The 17,826-nt window shown below is 31.2% G+C and overlaps 2 protein-coding genes across 2 annotated transcripts in view; one reads left to right on the top strand and one right to left on the bottom strand.

Moving 5' to 3' along the window:
• Positions 1–921: 921 nt before the first annotated feature.
• On the bottom strand, positions 922–6,885 carry twr (signal peptidase complex catalytic subunit SEC11 homolog C twr). The gene is made up of 5 exons (XM_014428800.3): positions 6,725–6,885; positions 6,493–6,602; positions 5,801–5,950; positions 2,588–2,765; positions 922–1,980 (listed from the first exon to the last, which is right to left on the bottom strand). The coding sequence occupies exons 1-5, from the start codon at positions 6,770–6,772 to the stop codon at positions 1,930–1,932; spliced, it is 537 nt and encodes a 178-aa protein (XP_014284286.1). The 5' UTR covers positions 6,773–6,885; the 3' UTR covers positions 922–1,929.
• Positions 6,883–17,826, top strand: part of LOC106685845 (uncharacterized) — a 41,991-nt gene continuing 31,047 nt past the window's right edge. Inside the window, exons 1-5 of the mRNA XM_067049091.1 lie at positions 6,883–7,111; positions 8,782–8,907; positions 11,833–11,940; positions 14,887–15,052; positions 16,181–16,282. Of these exons, the coding sequence (XP_066905192.1) occupies positions 7,106–7,111; positions 8,782–8,907; positions 11,833–11,940; positions 14,887–15,052; positions 16,181–16,282 (508 nt within the window). The 5' untranslated portion in view covers positions 6,883–7,105. The remainder of the gene's footprint in view (positions 7,112–8,781; positions 8,908–11,832; positions 11,941–14,886; positions 15,053–16,180; positions 16,283–17,826) is intronic.

The following is a 17,826-nucleotide window of genomic DNA, read 5'->3' on the forward strand; positions in this document are numbered from 1 at the left end:
GCTAAGAATTTTTAGTTTTTTATACTTTAACTCCGTCTGTGTGGTTTTTCTAATGAAAATGAACAATAAATGCCTTAAGAAGAATTGTCCCTTACACATTTTAGGAACTTAAGATATAGTAATTTACTACCAAAATCCCAATTTTTAAAAGTCAACACCCACTATTAAAATATTGCTTTTGTCACCTGCATAAAAGTAAAAAATAAAAAGAATAATTTGATATCTGTATTTCTTCATATCAGCCTAAAAAACAACTTGTTAAATGATTTGTTTGAAACTTAATTTTCAACATTACACACGAATTAGGATAAAATAATTGAAAGCTTATTAATTGGAGATCCACCATACTATCTAGGACTGACATGTCCACTATAGGTAAAAACTAATTTTACATCTTAATTTTAATTAAGAAATCTGTTTGTTGATATCTTTCTAGGATATTCGTTTTAAATATTTATTACTTTTCAGACATAGATAAATTTTATAAAGAATATTATTTTACATCAATTAGTCCTCTGCAATAATTTTTAATTTTTTGGTTGTTTAGATTTCACACTTAAAACAACAATAGAGGTTAATTTTTTCCTAAGCATCAACATTCCTATTATGTTTATTTTCATCCAAATATAACTTGTTTATGAATGTAAAATCCTAAAACTTTTCAGTTCTTTTAAATAAATGTTTAATTTTATTAAGTAAATTAATTATAGTTGAAAAATAATCTTAAATGAATGCCTTTTAGAAAATTAGCTTTTTATTAATTCCCAACCTTATTGTAACAAAAATTTCCAGAATATGTTTCCCAATTTTTTAGATACATGGTGCTCAAATATTTCAATTATTCCTCTTATGAAAGAGGGTTAAATAACAGACAAAATATTAATAAGGAGATGGGATGAGAAAAGTAAAAAAAGACAAAAATCTATTTGATAAATGTATTTCCATTCAGCTTTTTTTCTCTTTCGGGAAAACAAAACAGCCTTTTTAGAAAGGAACAAATATTTTGACATAATTTGGTAAAAAATAAATGCATGATTTTGTACTCGTAACAGATTTATATAAAAAAAACAAAAACAAAGAAATGACTTTGAAATTAGTTTATTTTACATAAAAAAAATCAATTTAGAACATAAAAATATGTTTAACTTGGTACAAATTGGAATCTTTGTTTAATGGATATCATAAGAATTATAGAAGTGATAATCATTTACTATGAAGACATTGGTCATATTGGGCCTATTGCCCTTTAGTTATATTTAAATATGAATTATCATTCACATCTATACAAAATCCCTATATTTACATTTCAATAAATTTTATAAAATCAAGAAGACAATTTTTTTTTTATAATTTAATTAGGTTTAATCAAACTTCTTAACTAAATAAAATTACATGAAACATATATAGCAAACCCATGATCAAAAGACCATGATGCCTAGTTTAGTTATGGTATCCATATAAAGATTATTGATAAGGTTTATGATTCTAAAATGTTTAAAGTGAATATGAATTTTAATTTTTGATTCCAAAAAAAAAAAAAATTACATGGATAACAAAACTAGACTAAAACAACAAATTATAATTTTATAATTTGAACAAAACAGGTATGCCGCAGTTAGACGCTGACCTACCTATACAGAACTAGGCTTTTAAATTATAACCGAAACTATTTTTATAGTTATTCATAATGGAATAGTTATTACAATGAAAACTATTCCTTCCTGATCATCATTTCAACATCAACATACTGTTAAATACAATAGAAATTAATTTGTGCAAGTTTACAATCCGAAGGAAAATCCTCCTTTTAAAAGTAAACACAATCTTATTATTAATGAAAGAACTCAACTTCAGTGAACATAGCCAAGTTGAGAAGACAAGCTTCTGGAGTGTTTTGACGTTTAAAGAGCCTAACGTTGAAGTGTTACGCTATTCCCGATGGACAAGAACATATAATCCTAATGCCGCCAAAACAGCACACTGAAAGTAAAAAAAATATTCATTAATCTCTACAATAGTACGATCCTTTAATAATTAATTTGATACAATCAACAAGTTAGTGAAATAAATAGAAATATTCTCTAATTTGTAATACATAATCTTAAAGATATGCATAATGTGTTTTTTTTTTCTATCTTAAGGATGACAAGAATTTTTTTGCACTCAATTCTTAAAGAAAATAAAAAAAAAAAAAAAAATTAAATATGTTGTACTAAAAGATAATAAACAGTTGAAAGAATCAAATGTTTTATTTAGCAAAGAATCATACACTACATTCACCACTAGTTGTACAGTGATTTCTGACAGTGTATCTTGAATTCTAAAAACTTCCAGTGATATCTTACAAAGCTGAAAAAGTGTGCTTGGTTAGGATTAAAGAGAACATAATGCAGTGTTTCTGATAGGTTTTTTCACAACAAATAATTTATTTTACAACTTACAACATAATAATTAAATATACTTATAATAAAATATTGTGTGGATGTAAACAATGTCAAATATGTAATAAATATAGGAATTATTGGGTTACAGGAATAAAACAGTAAGGATTACAAATAGTAACATAATTTAAATAAACTGAGCTTACCTTGAATTTAGGATACTCATTCATGTAGATAGTGACCATTCCAACATGTGGAAGAAAACCTCGAGCTCGACCGACCATGTCTTTAGAAGTTAACCATAGCTGACCTGGGGCATATAGTCCTCGATCATCTACTGAATTGTTGTCACCTTTCGTTAAGAATTTAACAGTTCCATTTCTCCTGAAATATATGTAGAATAATGAGACATAGAACAACTTCATAAGAATCAACTATTGCAATAAAATAATTTTAAAAAAAACACCTTTATTGCACAGCGATGTAATTAGAGAAATATTTATTTAGCTGATTAATAAAATAACCATATCATCATCCTAACGATTTTTCTGTTGTTATAAAAATTTATATTTTAGGATTTTTTGAGATGGGAATAATGAATATAAACGTTCTCTGTCAAGAAAAAAAAATTTAACAAAAGATAACGAATCCATAATGCAATCGGGAAAGGTTGGACTTTTCCTTTTGGAATTGCATATTTCTATTTTTCTTTTTTGTCCATTATTTTTTTCATAAATTTAAAAAATATCTATCTGTTGTTTATTATTGCTAACAATGAGAACTATTTATTTTTTTCAAATAAAATTAACAGTACTTTAAAGGAAGATTTTTTAATAATTTGTTATTTAAATCTTATGAAGACTATTCCAATAAGTATAAGACCTAGCTGATATTAAACACCATAAAATATTTTTACATCCCCCTTAACCTTTAGCATTCAGATGGCGACAATATGTCGACATAGCAAATTCTTTGGTAACTCGAATGGTAACATATAATCACCATTAGAGTTACCAAAGAATTTTCTGAAATCAACTATTTTTGAGTAAATTAACAAAAAACGTACACTCAAGTTACTGGTATGTAATTTTATTATCATACTACTTTTTGTTTTTGAGCTAGGCCATTCACAGAAACACTGACCATTTTGCGACACTAGGTTTTTTTTTCGATTTAGGGACCTTAAAATGTTGTTAAAGTATTAACGTCAAAAAGTCAAATTTAAAATTTTGCACAATCACAATATTTTTCCTTACAACGAATTCCATATATAGATAAGTTAAAGTGATAATGCCAATCGAAATATAAGGTAAAACTGTTAGTTAATGTACAACCATATTAAAAGGAATGTGCAGAATTTATTAAAAATATTCTTCTTCTTAATCTTTAATAAATAGTGAGTTGGCTGTAAATAATAATTTACAATATATTATATATCATCTAAATATTATAACCCTATTTGCTATCTACATTAATGACTTCCCCCCATCTCATCAGTCGCTTAGTCATTCCTACTGATGTAAATACTTTCTGGTATCCTTCCTCTACCAAGTTATTCAATCCTGCCGTCCATCATACATCTCTGATCTCTTTAAATTAAAATCCTCTATTCACTCCTGGAATACTTGTTCTCAGTGTTAAGATTTGCAGACAGTGACCCACCAAACAGTAGCTTTTGATAGAACTGCCAATATCAAATCATCCTTGTAATGCAATTTCATAGCAACCAACTTTCATATATTGCTTCATTATGCTACCCACTTTCCAATATCACCTTCTGAATCACCTCCTGCCCATTTATTCCCAAAATAATAGAAACTGATCTTTTTTTGCAATCAAAATTTATAAATACCATGTAATTTTTAAATATATTACAAATTAAAAAATACAAATAACAGTAAAGATATAATATATTATTATTTGTATTTTTTAATTCGTATTACTTTCTTCTCAAATTATTATTTTCATGTTAATACATGAAAATAATAATTACTCCATTCTGATTTATTGTAATTTCACATTTTTTTCTTATTTAATTTTTTTGAAATTTATTTATTTTACTCCCAAGATTTTAAAACCCATCTATTTACTAATGTAATTATTACAATTCTCAGTAAATTAATTATTAACTGCAGCCAAATTATTCGTTCACTAGGAAAAAGACTGCCACTGTATGGAAGTTTTAGCTTTTCAATTTTTTACATGAAAATCTTTCAATAATTTAAATTTCTACAGGAACAAATGTCAGGCTTTGAGTTTAAAAATTTATTTTTAGTTCAGCTTTTATAACTAATAATGTTCTTGACTCGTGATTAAATTATAATTAAAGACTAACCATTATTTAAAACAAAAAATATAACTTCGAGAAAGAAAATTTCTAACTAGAGGTTTTATCAGTGAATTGAGGGGTAGCGATAAAGAAACATAAATAATCAATACAACCTTCTCTTGTAAAATTCTACTTTTTCCTACTATGGTACTGTGACGTCAATCAAACTTAACCAATTCATATACATGCATTGACAGACCAGACTTACTGTCTACAATATATATGCAGGCCTTGATAGTTAAATTGATTCAAAAGACGTATTAATAAGTGGACAAAGATCAGACATTATCTAAGATAATATACATAATTATCAAGAAGGTGTGATATAAGAACAAAATGGTTTAACACATCTATGTCACAAAGCTCAATAAAATTAATGGAATAAATGGATTTTGTTTATTATCTTGATCCATTATTTATTAATTTATGTTCGTTTTATTGGTAAATTTTTATCAAACCAATTACATTAATAATTTGGAGTTAACTGTTCTAAATTATAATTTGTTTCCTTAATTTAATCACTTATTACTTTGATTGAATTTATAACTTACAAAATCTACAACCAATCATCATTTTTGTCTGTCAAAAACATAATGATAGTGAATTTGTCATAAATACTGATAACAGAGTTTTGAGCACCACTGCCATGTTGAAGCTACTTAACAAGAACTTTGACATTATTTGTTTTCAATATATTCTTCAACAAAAATACAAAAGACTTGTTCTTGAAACTGTAACATAAACTGAGGACATAGTATGATAACTAGGCAGGTCAAGATTTTATCATTCATGTACTGAACCAAATTAGTCATTTGACTCATGTAGGGTTAAGCATTTTTTAGGGTAGGCTTATGCAACAGAAATATTGAGATTTTTGCTAAAGTGATAATAAGCTGCTAATGTTAAATAAAATCCCAGCTAGTGTATAATGAAGAATAATACAATAAAATCTACTTAAAAGAATTCCTACAACCAACTGAAAGCTTTATTAGTTTAATAAAAAAATAAAAAAATAGACAAATGTACTAAATAATAGATAATAAATCCTTTACAAAAAATTGTTTACAATTACGATAAGGAAAGAACTTACCCCTCATGAAGCTTGACAACTCTATGTACAATAGGAATGTCCCTTCCTTCCACTTTGAAAACTACGATTTCTCCTACTCGGACAGGATCCGATTCAAAGTTAGTGAGGAATAAGAGGTCTCCTCTATGAAATGCAGGTTCCATACTACCACTGAAATAAAATAACTATTACTTTGGCATCAGCAGGATTAAGCAATAAATATTAACATTCATGTTTGAATATGTAATAAGGAAATATAAATGCATTCTAGGCAAAATTTTCTCTAGTCATATTTGGTACATAACACAAAGAGGACTGTTTATCTACTGACAAACATATGTTATCCAATTAACAACATTATACTTAAAGATAAAGCAAAATATTTTCCCAATGACACTTATTTTCTTAATTAGACAAAAAAATCTTCATTTTTGTGAGAGACAATATTAAACCATGTTTCATCAAATGGCGATCAACATATACTAGAATTAGCTTTAAGGATATTGACATACAATCTCATGAGAAGTGTTAAGGTTATCATTGTAGTGAGGAAAGTACCGATACTTTTTAAACATTATAAAATGTTTCAAAAGTATGTAATTCTTAAGATAGAAGTTAAACGAAGAATTTAAGAATTCCTAAGACAAAAACTAGGTTATACAGGAAGTATTAAAATAACTAAAAGATTATGTTTTTTTAACATGCTAACTTACCTTAAAACGACAACTATTGGGCTTTCACTACCTGTGACTACCATTAAACCTTTCCATATCATTAGAGCTGATGATACTATCATTCCAAAACTGAGACATTGGTAAATGAACTAAAAAATACACGAGGTCTAAGTAAGTCCCAAGAGTAATTAATTAAATCGTTGCTATTGTAAATTTTAAAGAAATAGCAGGTTTCATTCAAGAACTGTAGTGAACTAGAAAATACTGATACCTGACGTTTGTTCATTCGCCGAAGTTCATCTAATGCGCTTTGGATCATTTTGATGCACCTTGTTAGCACGCTTAATAAATAAATGTCTTTAAACTTTAAACCTAAAAATTAACAGTCTAGCGGCTAAGACACGTCAGAGATAAAAACATCAACAGCACACTGCTGGAACCTCCATGATGAATGTTATCCTAATTTATAAGGCTCATTTTTACTAAATATTGTTGCCTGAAATATTTCGGTTCTTCCTACTTCTTAAGTTTATAGGAACTTTAAATTAAACTACTATATATATTTTTTAGTGTAATGTTATGCTTTCTTCATCTTTTAGTAGTAGCAAAATGCACGAAGTTTAACCGCCATTTCGTTATGGTTTGAAGAAGGATGAAGGTATGGAATTGAATTATTTAAATACGTAACATATTTATCCTTTAATTGTTATATAAAATACATAGAACAACTACTTCAAGACTATTTAAGTAAATTTTGTATCTGAAGACATATATTTTATGTTTATGTTTTCAATCTTGGACACATTTATTTGAGTGATCTATCGTTTGATTTCTCAATTTTGATAGGTTAATGTGAATATTGGTCACCAAAGATTATATCCAAAACTGAAAAGTGTTCATTATATTCTCTTAAAGTGATACTACTTTAGTAATTTGAAGAAAAATTATATTGTTTAAAACATAAAAATTAACAAATTAAACATTTTTATTTCAAATGATAAAACAAAGTTTCACAATACTACCGATGTTGATTTTTCCATATTTTTCTGTCGCAGACATTAAGTTGAATTATTTTCGTAGGAAGTCTTCAAAAAGTATTGATATAGAAGTACTGTATTTTATCATTTAAGTTGGTAACAGTCGTCACGAAAACATCGGTATTTATATTATGCCATAAAAGTCTTATAGTTAAAACAAATTATGTACTTATTGTCCGATTGATACATATTTAAACTGTTAAATGCGTGAGAACATGAAATCAGAAAATAAATGGAGATGGGACCGGTTCGATGCCCTACGTTTTCGTATTGACCCAGTTACGGAGCACGACCCGTTTCAGAATAGTTTCAATGCCGATATAGGCAACAAGATTCAAACTCATTTCATTAAAGGTAACTAATTTTAATTAATATTTCATGTTTGACTTATATTTTTAAGTAGTAATTAAGGTGTCGAAGAGCTAATAGGATATTAATTCATACCATAATGTAAAAACCTTTTTATTTGTTCAACAATATTAAGTTAATTAATTTGATTTTATCAATATCTATATTCTAAAGAAAAAATGTATATAGACATAAAATAGGAAGTTCACATTGTATGAGATATTTATACGAACCTGAACTAAAATAATATATTTTACATAGAATTATACATATCATAATATTTTAATTCATTAATTTTCATAATATTAATGATACTTGCATGAAATGCCGTGCGTAGATAGTGTAGTCAATTGCGCTTGCGTCTGATTTTTTTTGAAACAATGTAATTTACATAAATTATTTTATTTGGCTTTCTTACTAAAAAAAGGTATGGAAGTTTTGTGTTCATGCTGGAAATGAACATAATTTAAATCGAAAATTTTAACTTGCATTTTACGTTCTAGGCTTGAAGGAACAAATTTGGTTCCGAATCTCTAGTCAAATTTATGTTTAGACATAATTTATCGAAATGTTATACCGATTTTGATGGCACTTTAAGGGCTTATGTGGGTTGGTATCTGTTTAGTTCCGTATCAATTTTATCAAGTTCCATTATCTACTCCATTCGCTTAAGCATGCGCAAACGTATTTTCTTGGACAGCTCTATTTTGGAACCGGCTCGTCTGATTTTACTCTAAGTTGAGACTTAGTTCAGCCATATTCTGGTATAAAATTCATCAACTACTTTCGTTTACCCATGCGAAAAACTAATTTAGGAGAAAGTTGAGAAGTAGTGTACTTTCGCTTAAGCATGCGCAATGTATTTTGGTCATGTTTTATACATATATATGCTCGTAAATCTCTTTTTATTGCACTTATTTATTATTATTATTAATTTTTTGAGATGGATGAAACAATGATGACACTCCCACCCACCGACAGGGGAAGGTGGAATAGAGAGGTAGGAGAAGAAATTTGGAGGAGGAAAAAAGCTGACGATGTAATAAGAAAACAACAAGAAACAATCAAGGTATATTAATTTTTATTTACAATTATCATATTATCAGATGGATTCAGTAAATTTAAACCAAGAAAACATAATTTTACTTACTTCTTATATTGTGATAAGTAACTCTCAGACGGAAAAATCATTTAATTATCTCTAATTATATTTTTTTAATGATGTCGAGGTAGTTGAGTAAAATCTTACTCCCACTGATTATGGTATGTACTCTTGACCAGAAGGCCTTGACAATGCGTGCACATTTAGGCAAGCTAGTTCATTAGGAGGTGAATAGATAGATGGGACTTACGGGTGCCAGCCGTAAGTTCTCTAAAGATGATAACCTCGTCCTACAGGGTACTATTCCAGTAGGCACAAAGGAGGAATGCAAGGTAGGGGGGGGGTCTTGCAGGAAGGTAACATCCTTTTAACGGGTACTATTCCTGTATATACGAAGTAATATGTAAGCCCGGAGGAAGCAAGGTGTAGGAAGGAGAGATCCAGAGAAAGCAGAAAAATAAAAGATAATATACATTTCCTATAATATAGTAGTGGAATGAACATTCCAAAACTATACATTGTTGTCCTCTGCCTCCTAATGGGATGTTTCTCGTGAAGCGGGATTTCATTCTGAGATCTTCTCATTTTGGCATAGTTAAGTCTCAGGGCTTTAAAAGGCCATCATGAGATACCACGTTTAAGAACTTAGCTTTTAGTGGATCAGCAAATTCTTTATTGATTCAAATGATACATTTATATATATTACAATGTCTTATATAGTTGTTACATGTTACTATTAAGCTATTTACTATGAATAGTTGTAAGCCGGTTTCGGCGGCTATAATAGTTACAGTCTAGACCAACAGGTAGTGGTCTCCTACAATTACAGTGGTGGTTCTTGGATAATATGGTAGCACTGGTGGTTCACACAAACGATCTTCATAGCATCTCAAAAATACAAAATAAAATATCTGTCACAAATAGGAACCCTATATTTTTTGCGTTTTTACTTATCGGATTAAATCTGTGTATAGTAGACAGTTTCCAAACAGCTAAAATGTGTAAAAATTATATGAAATATACTAAGTAAAGTATAGATTTAATATTTAGAATATTTAGTATTTAAAAATATTTAGAAAATAAAAAGTAATTCATTTCTTTTAAACTATTATTGATACAGTGAAATAAATTATTTATAAATGAATTGGAGATGAAACCAACTTTTCCACGCCTTTTTCTGGAACATTATTCGCACGCGAAATGCAAGCAGAAGCACAGCCTAAGTGAGCACACGTTACAATTATAGCAGTCGGTAACCTAGGACGCCGAACTAGCCCCCTCTTCATCTCCCGGCTTAGCTCAGGGGGTTCACTACTCAAGCTAAGCAAGTTACATCAAATTTACGAGGGCTATCCAGAAAGTAACAGACGTTTTGAAATAAACAATTCATAAATTGAAAAATCCAAAGTTTATTATATAGATTTGAAAGGTACACTCTAGCTATTTTTCTACATAATCGCCATTCAGATTGAGACATTTATCATACCGTAGCAAAAGTTTTTCAATACCCTTTCTGTAGAAATCTGCCGCCTGCGATTTCAATCACTGGTTTACACCGGCATGCAGTTGAGCGTTAGTAACAAAGCGTTGTTTACCGAGCCATTCATCGTTGAAAAGAGGTGGTAATCGCTCGGCGCTAAATCCAGGCTGTATGGTGGATGGTTAAACACCTCCCATCCAAAACCATCCAAGAGTGCCCGGGTACGATTAGCCGTGTTTGTGAAAAAACAACACGTTGGTGCTGAGTTTTCCCTGACGCTTATTTTGTATGGCACGCCGTAACCTTTTTAGTGTTACACAATACTTTTCTGAGTTGATTGTTGCTCCACGTTCCAGAAAATCAACGAGAAGCACTCCCTTGAGTCCTAAAACACAGTAGCCATGACCTTTCTTGCTGACAGCGTTTGTAAACACTTTCGTGTTTTCTTGGGAGAAAGTGTGAGCGCCCATTCCATCGACTGCTGTTTTGTATCACCCAAGTCTCGTCCCCGGTTACGATACGATCCAGAACTGCATTACCATTTGTGTTGTATTCTTGGAGAAAGGTGCTGCAGCCAGTTTCTGTTTCTTATTGTCTTCCGTTAGGATTTTCGGAACCCACCAAGCACAAAATGTGTGGTAACCAAGCTTCTCTACCATAATTTGGTGCACCAAACTCCGTGAAATTTGGGGGAAATATTCAAACAGTTCTGTAATCGAGAAACGACAGTTTTCACGAATTTTTTCATTGATTTGCAATGTGACTAATGAGTCACAACGATGGGCCTACCACTGCGGTCCTTATCGTGAACACTGGTTCCATTTTTAAAATCAATGCACCATTGCCTCACTCGGCTTTCATTCATTATCCCCTGACTGCACTTCACAAGTGGCGTGATTTTTTATTGGAGGGCACATTTTGACGTCTCACAGAGAGCAATGTGAGGAACGCACAGTGCTCACGCTACAATAGCTGGATGCGTACTGAATGTAGGAACGTTCGGACACCAATATGACGGCTCTACCCCCACCCATCACCACTATAGGCCAAAACGTCTGTTACTTTCTGGACAGCCAGAACCAAGTTGAGGTCTATCAATAGATAGATTCACTACATGTTTGTATCAGGTCATTTTATCACTAACAGCAAATTTATGTGTATATATCTTTATACAGTTGTTAATATCAATAAATATATTATATTAGAAAAAAAAGAATCCAGTTGACATTACAGCTTAATAGTTAGTGGAAAACCTGCTACCTATAAAACCCGATAATCATAGATGAAGATTATATCGTAACAATTACGGTACGCGGTTAGGACAAAGCAATACATCACATTTTTATTGTTAGCTTTAATATGCAATTGATTGTAATAGTGTTGTGAAGACTAATTGGTTTCCTTGATGGTAGAACGCTCTGCAGGCAGTTTATTGGCCTTTTGGTCTGCCTGGCGGAGGGGCACCCAATGGTTATACAAACCGGAGGCAGAATCTAAGGTGCTGTGTCCCGGCCCAAGCGGTGAGTAATTAATTTCACAAACATTATCGCTATTAGCATTCTCATATTTAGTCGCGGGGTTTGTTTGCAACAGAGTTGGGTATTAGCTAGCTAATATTTAGTTAACTAAATACAAACTAATAGTTGTCAGCATTAGTTCCCATTATAACTAAATTAGTTGTTAGTTGAAATGGACTAATTTAGTTGTAAGATTTAGCGGTAGATAACTATATTAGTTCCAATTTTTTAAAGGAAATTCGTTAACCCTATTAGTGGTTAGCCTAACGTATTGGGGTCCTTTCGTAACATTTCAGAGGAGCTGAAAATGAAATAAAAAAATCGATTTTATAATCGCGCAACTGCTTATCGGTTTATTTTAACATTTTGGATTTTTTTTAATACCCCTCTCTTGGCATTTCTGGCATACGGAGTGCGGCAGCAGTGGTGTTGTGCGCTGGGGTTTGTGCATGCCACTGATCCCAAAAATTAACAGTTTTTTTTAAATTTATATTTAAAAAAATTATTATTACAATAATAATGTTGGGGAGGAGGAAGGTTCCTTTTAATTATTATAGGGAACAGTTTTATCTGTGGTGCAGCCCAGCGCGTTGAGCGCCTTACTGATGGCGCTGCACTTTGTCCACTGCAGTTTGCCAGCCTGGTCCTGCCTTTCTGGTTTCAGTCTGGGTGAACTTCCTCTTCTTCTGGTGGTTCGCCGATGTCGGACGGTTAAGCCCTTCCCATTGTGAAATGAGTGGGGCCCATCACCTCCTTCCACCCGTAAATGAACTCCCTGAAGAAAGGATAATTTTCTTCTTCCATCAAACGGGAGAAGTTCGACTCCACGAGGGCGAAAATTCCGGTCTTTCTAGACAGCCTGGCTCGGTTTCCTTCCATGGCGGAGCAATTTACTACTACGTTTACTTCTTTTTCAGGATTTCTAACATCTAACATATCACAAAATCGATTTTATTATCATTTCCAGCATCCCTGAAAACACATATGGGGACCCCAATATGCTAAAAATCCGGAAAGTTAAAATGAACCGACTCGCGCGCGGACGATTACAAAATCGATTTTATTTTCATTTTCAGAACCTCCGAAATCTTAAAAAGGGACCCTAATATGCTTCAAATCCGAAAAGTTAAAATAAATCGATGCACAAGGGCGTTATCGTAATAAGGATTATTTTTTCATTCACAGCACCTCTGAAATTAATCGATTGGCATAAGAAAACATAAACATGGCGATATGTCTAATATAAAAAAATTAAGATGAATCCTGTACTTGGATTTTTGTATTATAATATTATTTTGTAGTAGAAACTATTGATAGAACTAACTAAATATTGGTTTTACCTATAGGCCAACGCTTCATAACTGAATGTTGGTTGCTGGTTTCAGATGATGGCTGATTTAGTTCCAAGAGTTAGCAATCAGCTAACAACTAACCGATTAGTTTTTAGTTTCCTATGGAACAACAGCTAATTTAGCTTTACGTTTTAATCGTTAGTTATAGCTAACTTTTGACCAACTCTGGTTTGCAATAATATATCTTTTGGGAAATTTCGACGCAGTAGAACAAGTATTGGTTTGGGAAAGTAAGACCCGAAATTCGGACATCATGTGAAAAAAAAAAAGTTGGGATGTGATGGTCCATAAGAATGCCTGTAAGAGACAAACATCTTATTCATTTTCAATGTGTAACCGAGGAAAAAATACAGCCATTAGAGAAAAGAATCTCTCTCCATGTTGTTCAATATGATACAACGTAGAGATGTGAACCCATGGCGTAGGGTTATTTTTACCGTACTTTAACTCATTTTCGTTAGCATTTTTTAACGCTGATGTTATTTTTCATCATTGTTGGCCTCCTTTTTTATATAACTAAGTAATCCGTTGATATTAGCACTATACCAAATGATCTTAATATGTAATTCTATTCCAAAATTTCTATTGCACTCGCAATTTGCTTCCTAAAGCATTGGGCTACACTTTAACAAAATTATCCTTTTATCTGATAACGTGTTGTTCCAAACATCTTAAAAACACTTTCTTATCATCAGTTTTTCCCTTGGCCATTTCCCAAGTCGCAAGTCCGCCTTGAACTCTATAATTTCTGAAATTCATTCCATGTTTTAATTAGAGAATTTACTTAATTTCGTTTTTTGCTTACAATCAACGGTTATTGAGGAGTTTCCACATGTCCACTAGAGTAAAGTTTAACATTTTTTTCAACTGTTCTAGAATGTTACGTAATATATCATTAGTAGTCTTATATCGTCAGTTGAGTTGGACCTATTCTATAATGGCTTCTTTCCTGGTGCAACCATCATACATTAATATCACAATCGAAAATTTTATACTGAGTGATAGATTCAGAATTAGAAATTTATTAATAATATATTTTTATACATTCAATTATACAAAGGCAACGGTAAATGCAAAAAGTTAAAAAAAGATGTTCAATAGTCACTAAAAATGAATCGGAATCAGTTGTATTATTTTATTTATTTGTAACAGTTGCAACCACAAGGGTTGAATTTTATTGATAAACTATTTGAATTTTATGGATTAATAATTTATATAAAGTGATAATGAATAAAGTTGAAGGTATATGCCATATTTAAATCACAATTGAATAAAATTTTATTATTACTTTTTCTTTAATATAATTTTCGCTACATGACCATGAGGCGGAAGGATTTCTTCCAAAATCAATCTAATCACTTGTGATTTAACTGGTTTTGGAAGAAATATTTTTAATCAAAAATTACAATTACTATTTTTTAAAAACTATACATACTTTTACTACTTAAATTCTGTTTTAAATATTTAAAAAAACATTTGATTCCTTCTATGATATTTTTCTGTCGAAACTTAAAATTTTTAAATTAAAGCTATATCACTATTATGAAGTTTTAAAATTAAAATAACCCTAAATTTATTCTATTTTCCTTTGATATAGAATGCAGATGGAGGGATTCCAAACCTACCAGCGATCAGGAGACGGGTAAAGTTCTCCGATCCAGAACTTAGATTTCAAAATCATCCCGATGTTCGGAGGTCTGTAGATATTCACTGGAGATATGGATTCTTACCTGAGATTAAAGCATCTTATCGTCTAGATCTGGGTATGAATTTTTATGTTAGTATTAACTGGAATTCCTTTTAATTAATAACCAAAATGTTTATGAAATTGTCGGGTGACCTAAAGACTATAACAGCGCAATGTAGTCTTCTTTCATGCATTTATCGCATGCAGGAGTACTTGCAAGTTGCTGCAAACCATGGTTTCCATAGTGCTTCGGAAGTATCTGAATCACTAGCCTTTTGGGACCAATCAGTTGTGCTCTTAATACTGTTGCTTCAAATCTGGAGTTTAAAGATAGTTACAAATCGGCCTAAATCCACGGATTAGGGCTGTTCAAGGTCACAAGAGTACGAAGACCTTTATTTCTCACTTCGGGGTAAGAAATTACCTCGAATTAGGCTTTCTATGAAGCTATTTAACATTCTGAATAGAACGTTTTACGGAGTAGTATCACCACTCCTACGCCCAATCCAAACCACAATCACCAAAGGTCCATTAATTTTCTGATTAAGAAACGAAGTAAAGGTTGCTGGTCGCTCTATAGGCCTTGCAATGTCCAAAGAATTGGAAATGACTGCACTTTGCACATCATAGGACGTCTCATAGTGGAACTGGGAATGATTCGTAGGATTCCTAGTGGAACGTTTGTGATGACAGGACTTAGAGTTGTTCAGTGTGTCAATCTGACATGAATTTGTGTTTATGTAGAGCATATTTTTGGAAATATTTACGTACGTTTCCGGATTTATTTCCGGTAAGCTTGATGTTAATTCAATTTTTTTGCCATAGTTATTTGACTGGTCCAATCAAGGATAAAAACACCAGCATTCTCTTAAATGTTGAAGTTAATTTTCAGATAATAATCTTTTCAGTAAGTCTTTCAGTCAAATTTGAAATATAAAAGTAGGAATACTTCACCTCTAAGTGGCTTATTACAGCAACAAGTAGTCAATGGGCAATCTACATTATTTGTTGACTTCATGCAGTAAAGTGGCCGATCTTCTGGTGTTTAAGGTTAGAAATTCAGGGTTCCTGATGAAGTAAAAACAAATTAAAAAGAGAATTTCAACCTTTAGATAACTAGGTTAGCCAATTAAAGAGTTTTCTCGTATAAATAGCTCCTAGAGGTGAATGAGATTGAAAGTGAAATCGATGTTGTTCTGCGCAGAGCGGCAGATGGCCGAGAAGCAACAGCGGCTTGCAGAGGAGTGGCGGAAGCGGCTGCAGCAAGAGGTTCAGGTGAGGCCCAGTCGCCTTGTAGTGCTGCATAGTGCGTAGTGCTGCAACTTAGCAAGCTTCCAATTCAGTCTAATAATTGCAGCAAATACCTGATCAGTTAGTAATATCGCATACTGCACCACACTTCACGCTTCAGTTATAAAATATCCCTCTAAAATAAAAGAAAATACTTCCTATTTTATTTTTAATTTATTATTTTGTAATTAGACTTTTATTATACTAGGAAATCCGTTAATTTTAAAATTTATATTTTAATAAATCTGGATAAAAAAAATTGTTAAAAGAAGAAAATTTCTACACAGGCACATGTGCATAAAACTTTAATGGTTAAGTTTTGTAAAAGATGAGATAGTGAAAAGTTTACATGGTTTAAAATTTTAAATAATGCAAACATCAACAGGGAAAGCCTGGATTACCGAATAGTCACAGCGAAAGATATAAATTAGTCAATGAGTAAATTTAAAAAAAAATTGTTTTTATTTATTTTATTCTAGTTTATAAATTAATTAATTTAAAACAAATAAAAATAATTATCATTCTTTATGCTACAATGGTCAAAACTTTGACATTAATGCCCAGATTTCCTCAAGGCGATATAAGGCTTAATGTAAATTTAGTTTAAAATTGAAGACATATAAAATATAAGACAAACACACTTTTTTTTCCAAACTCACTGTAATTAATTATTTTATTTTAAATATACAAGTTCAAATTCATTAACTTGATTTCTTTTCTTTTTAAAGCCTACAAAACTTTGCAAACCATTTGAGAATTTATCAGATTAGTTATAATATGATTCTGTCTCCATAACAACGTTTCTTCCGATATGAGATCGCTCCCCCTCGGAGCAATTGGATGCGTTTGGACGCTACACTACAAAAATGTCTCGATCGGCACTACACTAGGTGTTACGAAGTGGAGCGTTGGGGAACGTATATTAGAACGCAGTTTTTCTAGAATCTCCAGTAGATAAGTGTATTTTATTTTATTAAAATTTATTTTCTGATAAGTTCTGGTTTCGGCCTATATGTAAAACTTAGTTACAATGATTCGAAAATTACAAATAGTTTTGTTCTGGCTGAATATACCCGAAAATTCCAATTAAGATAATTGAAAGCATAGACCAAAATTAGATTGTTGTGCAACGTGTGATTAAAGTAAAATAGTAGGGAAGTTTCAATATTCTGTCGTATCCATTCTCTTCGTCTGATACTTAAAATTTATTCTACTTCAAATGATGTTCATTTTCAAAGATGTGGAGCTCCGTATGAGATGATTTGTTATATTTTTAAAAAGCTGCTATTTTGTATTTACCCTAACAATAATTGGTAGAATTACTAATTTTGTCTAGTAATTACAGGTAATTTTTTTTAATTAAAGTAATAAAAAATTGAGATGACCAATTACCAATACGCCCTGTTTTTACGATTATATCGTGTTACAAAAACTAAAACGTACTCGCGTCGCCAGAAACGTATTTGTAGCGTCCTAATACGTTTATATGATACCTCAAGAACAATGTGGTTGTTCTCTCTGATTTCGATCATCATGTGATGTGACTCAAGAACCACTCTA

The sequence above is a fragment of the Halyomorpha halys genome, unplaced genomic scaffold, assembly GCF_000696795.3.
Source record: "Halyomorpha halys isolate HHAL.00 unplaced genomic scaffold, Hhal_1.1 Scaffold748.1, whole genome shotgun sequence".
Taxonomy (NCBI): Eukaryota; Metazoa; Arthropoda; class Insecta; order Hemiptera; family Pentatomidae; genus Halyomorpha; species Halyomorpha halys.

Bases quoted from the DNA above. Each gene is read 5' to 3' on its own strand.
- twr (XM_014428800.3), bottom strand. From the start codon at position 6,772: ATGATCCAAAGCGCATTAGATGAACTTCGGCGAATGAACAAACGTCAG. The intron at 6,603-6,724 runs GTATCAGTATTT...TGTATTTTTTAG, and splicing joins GGCGAATGAACAAACGTCAG to TTCATTTACCAATGTCTCAG. The intron at 5,951-6,492 runs GTAAGTTAGCAT...ATTTTATTTCAG, and splicing joins CCAATAGTTGTCGTTTTAAG to TGGTAGTATGGAACCTGCAT.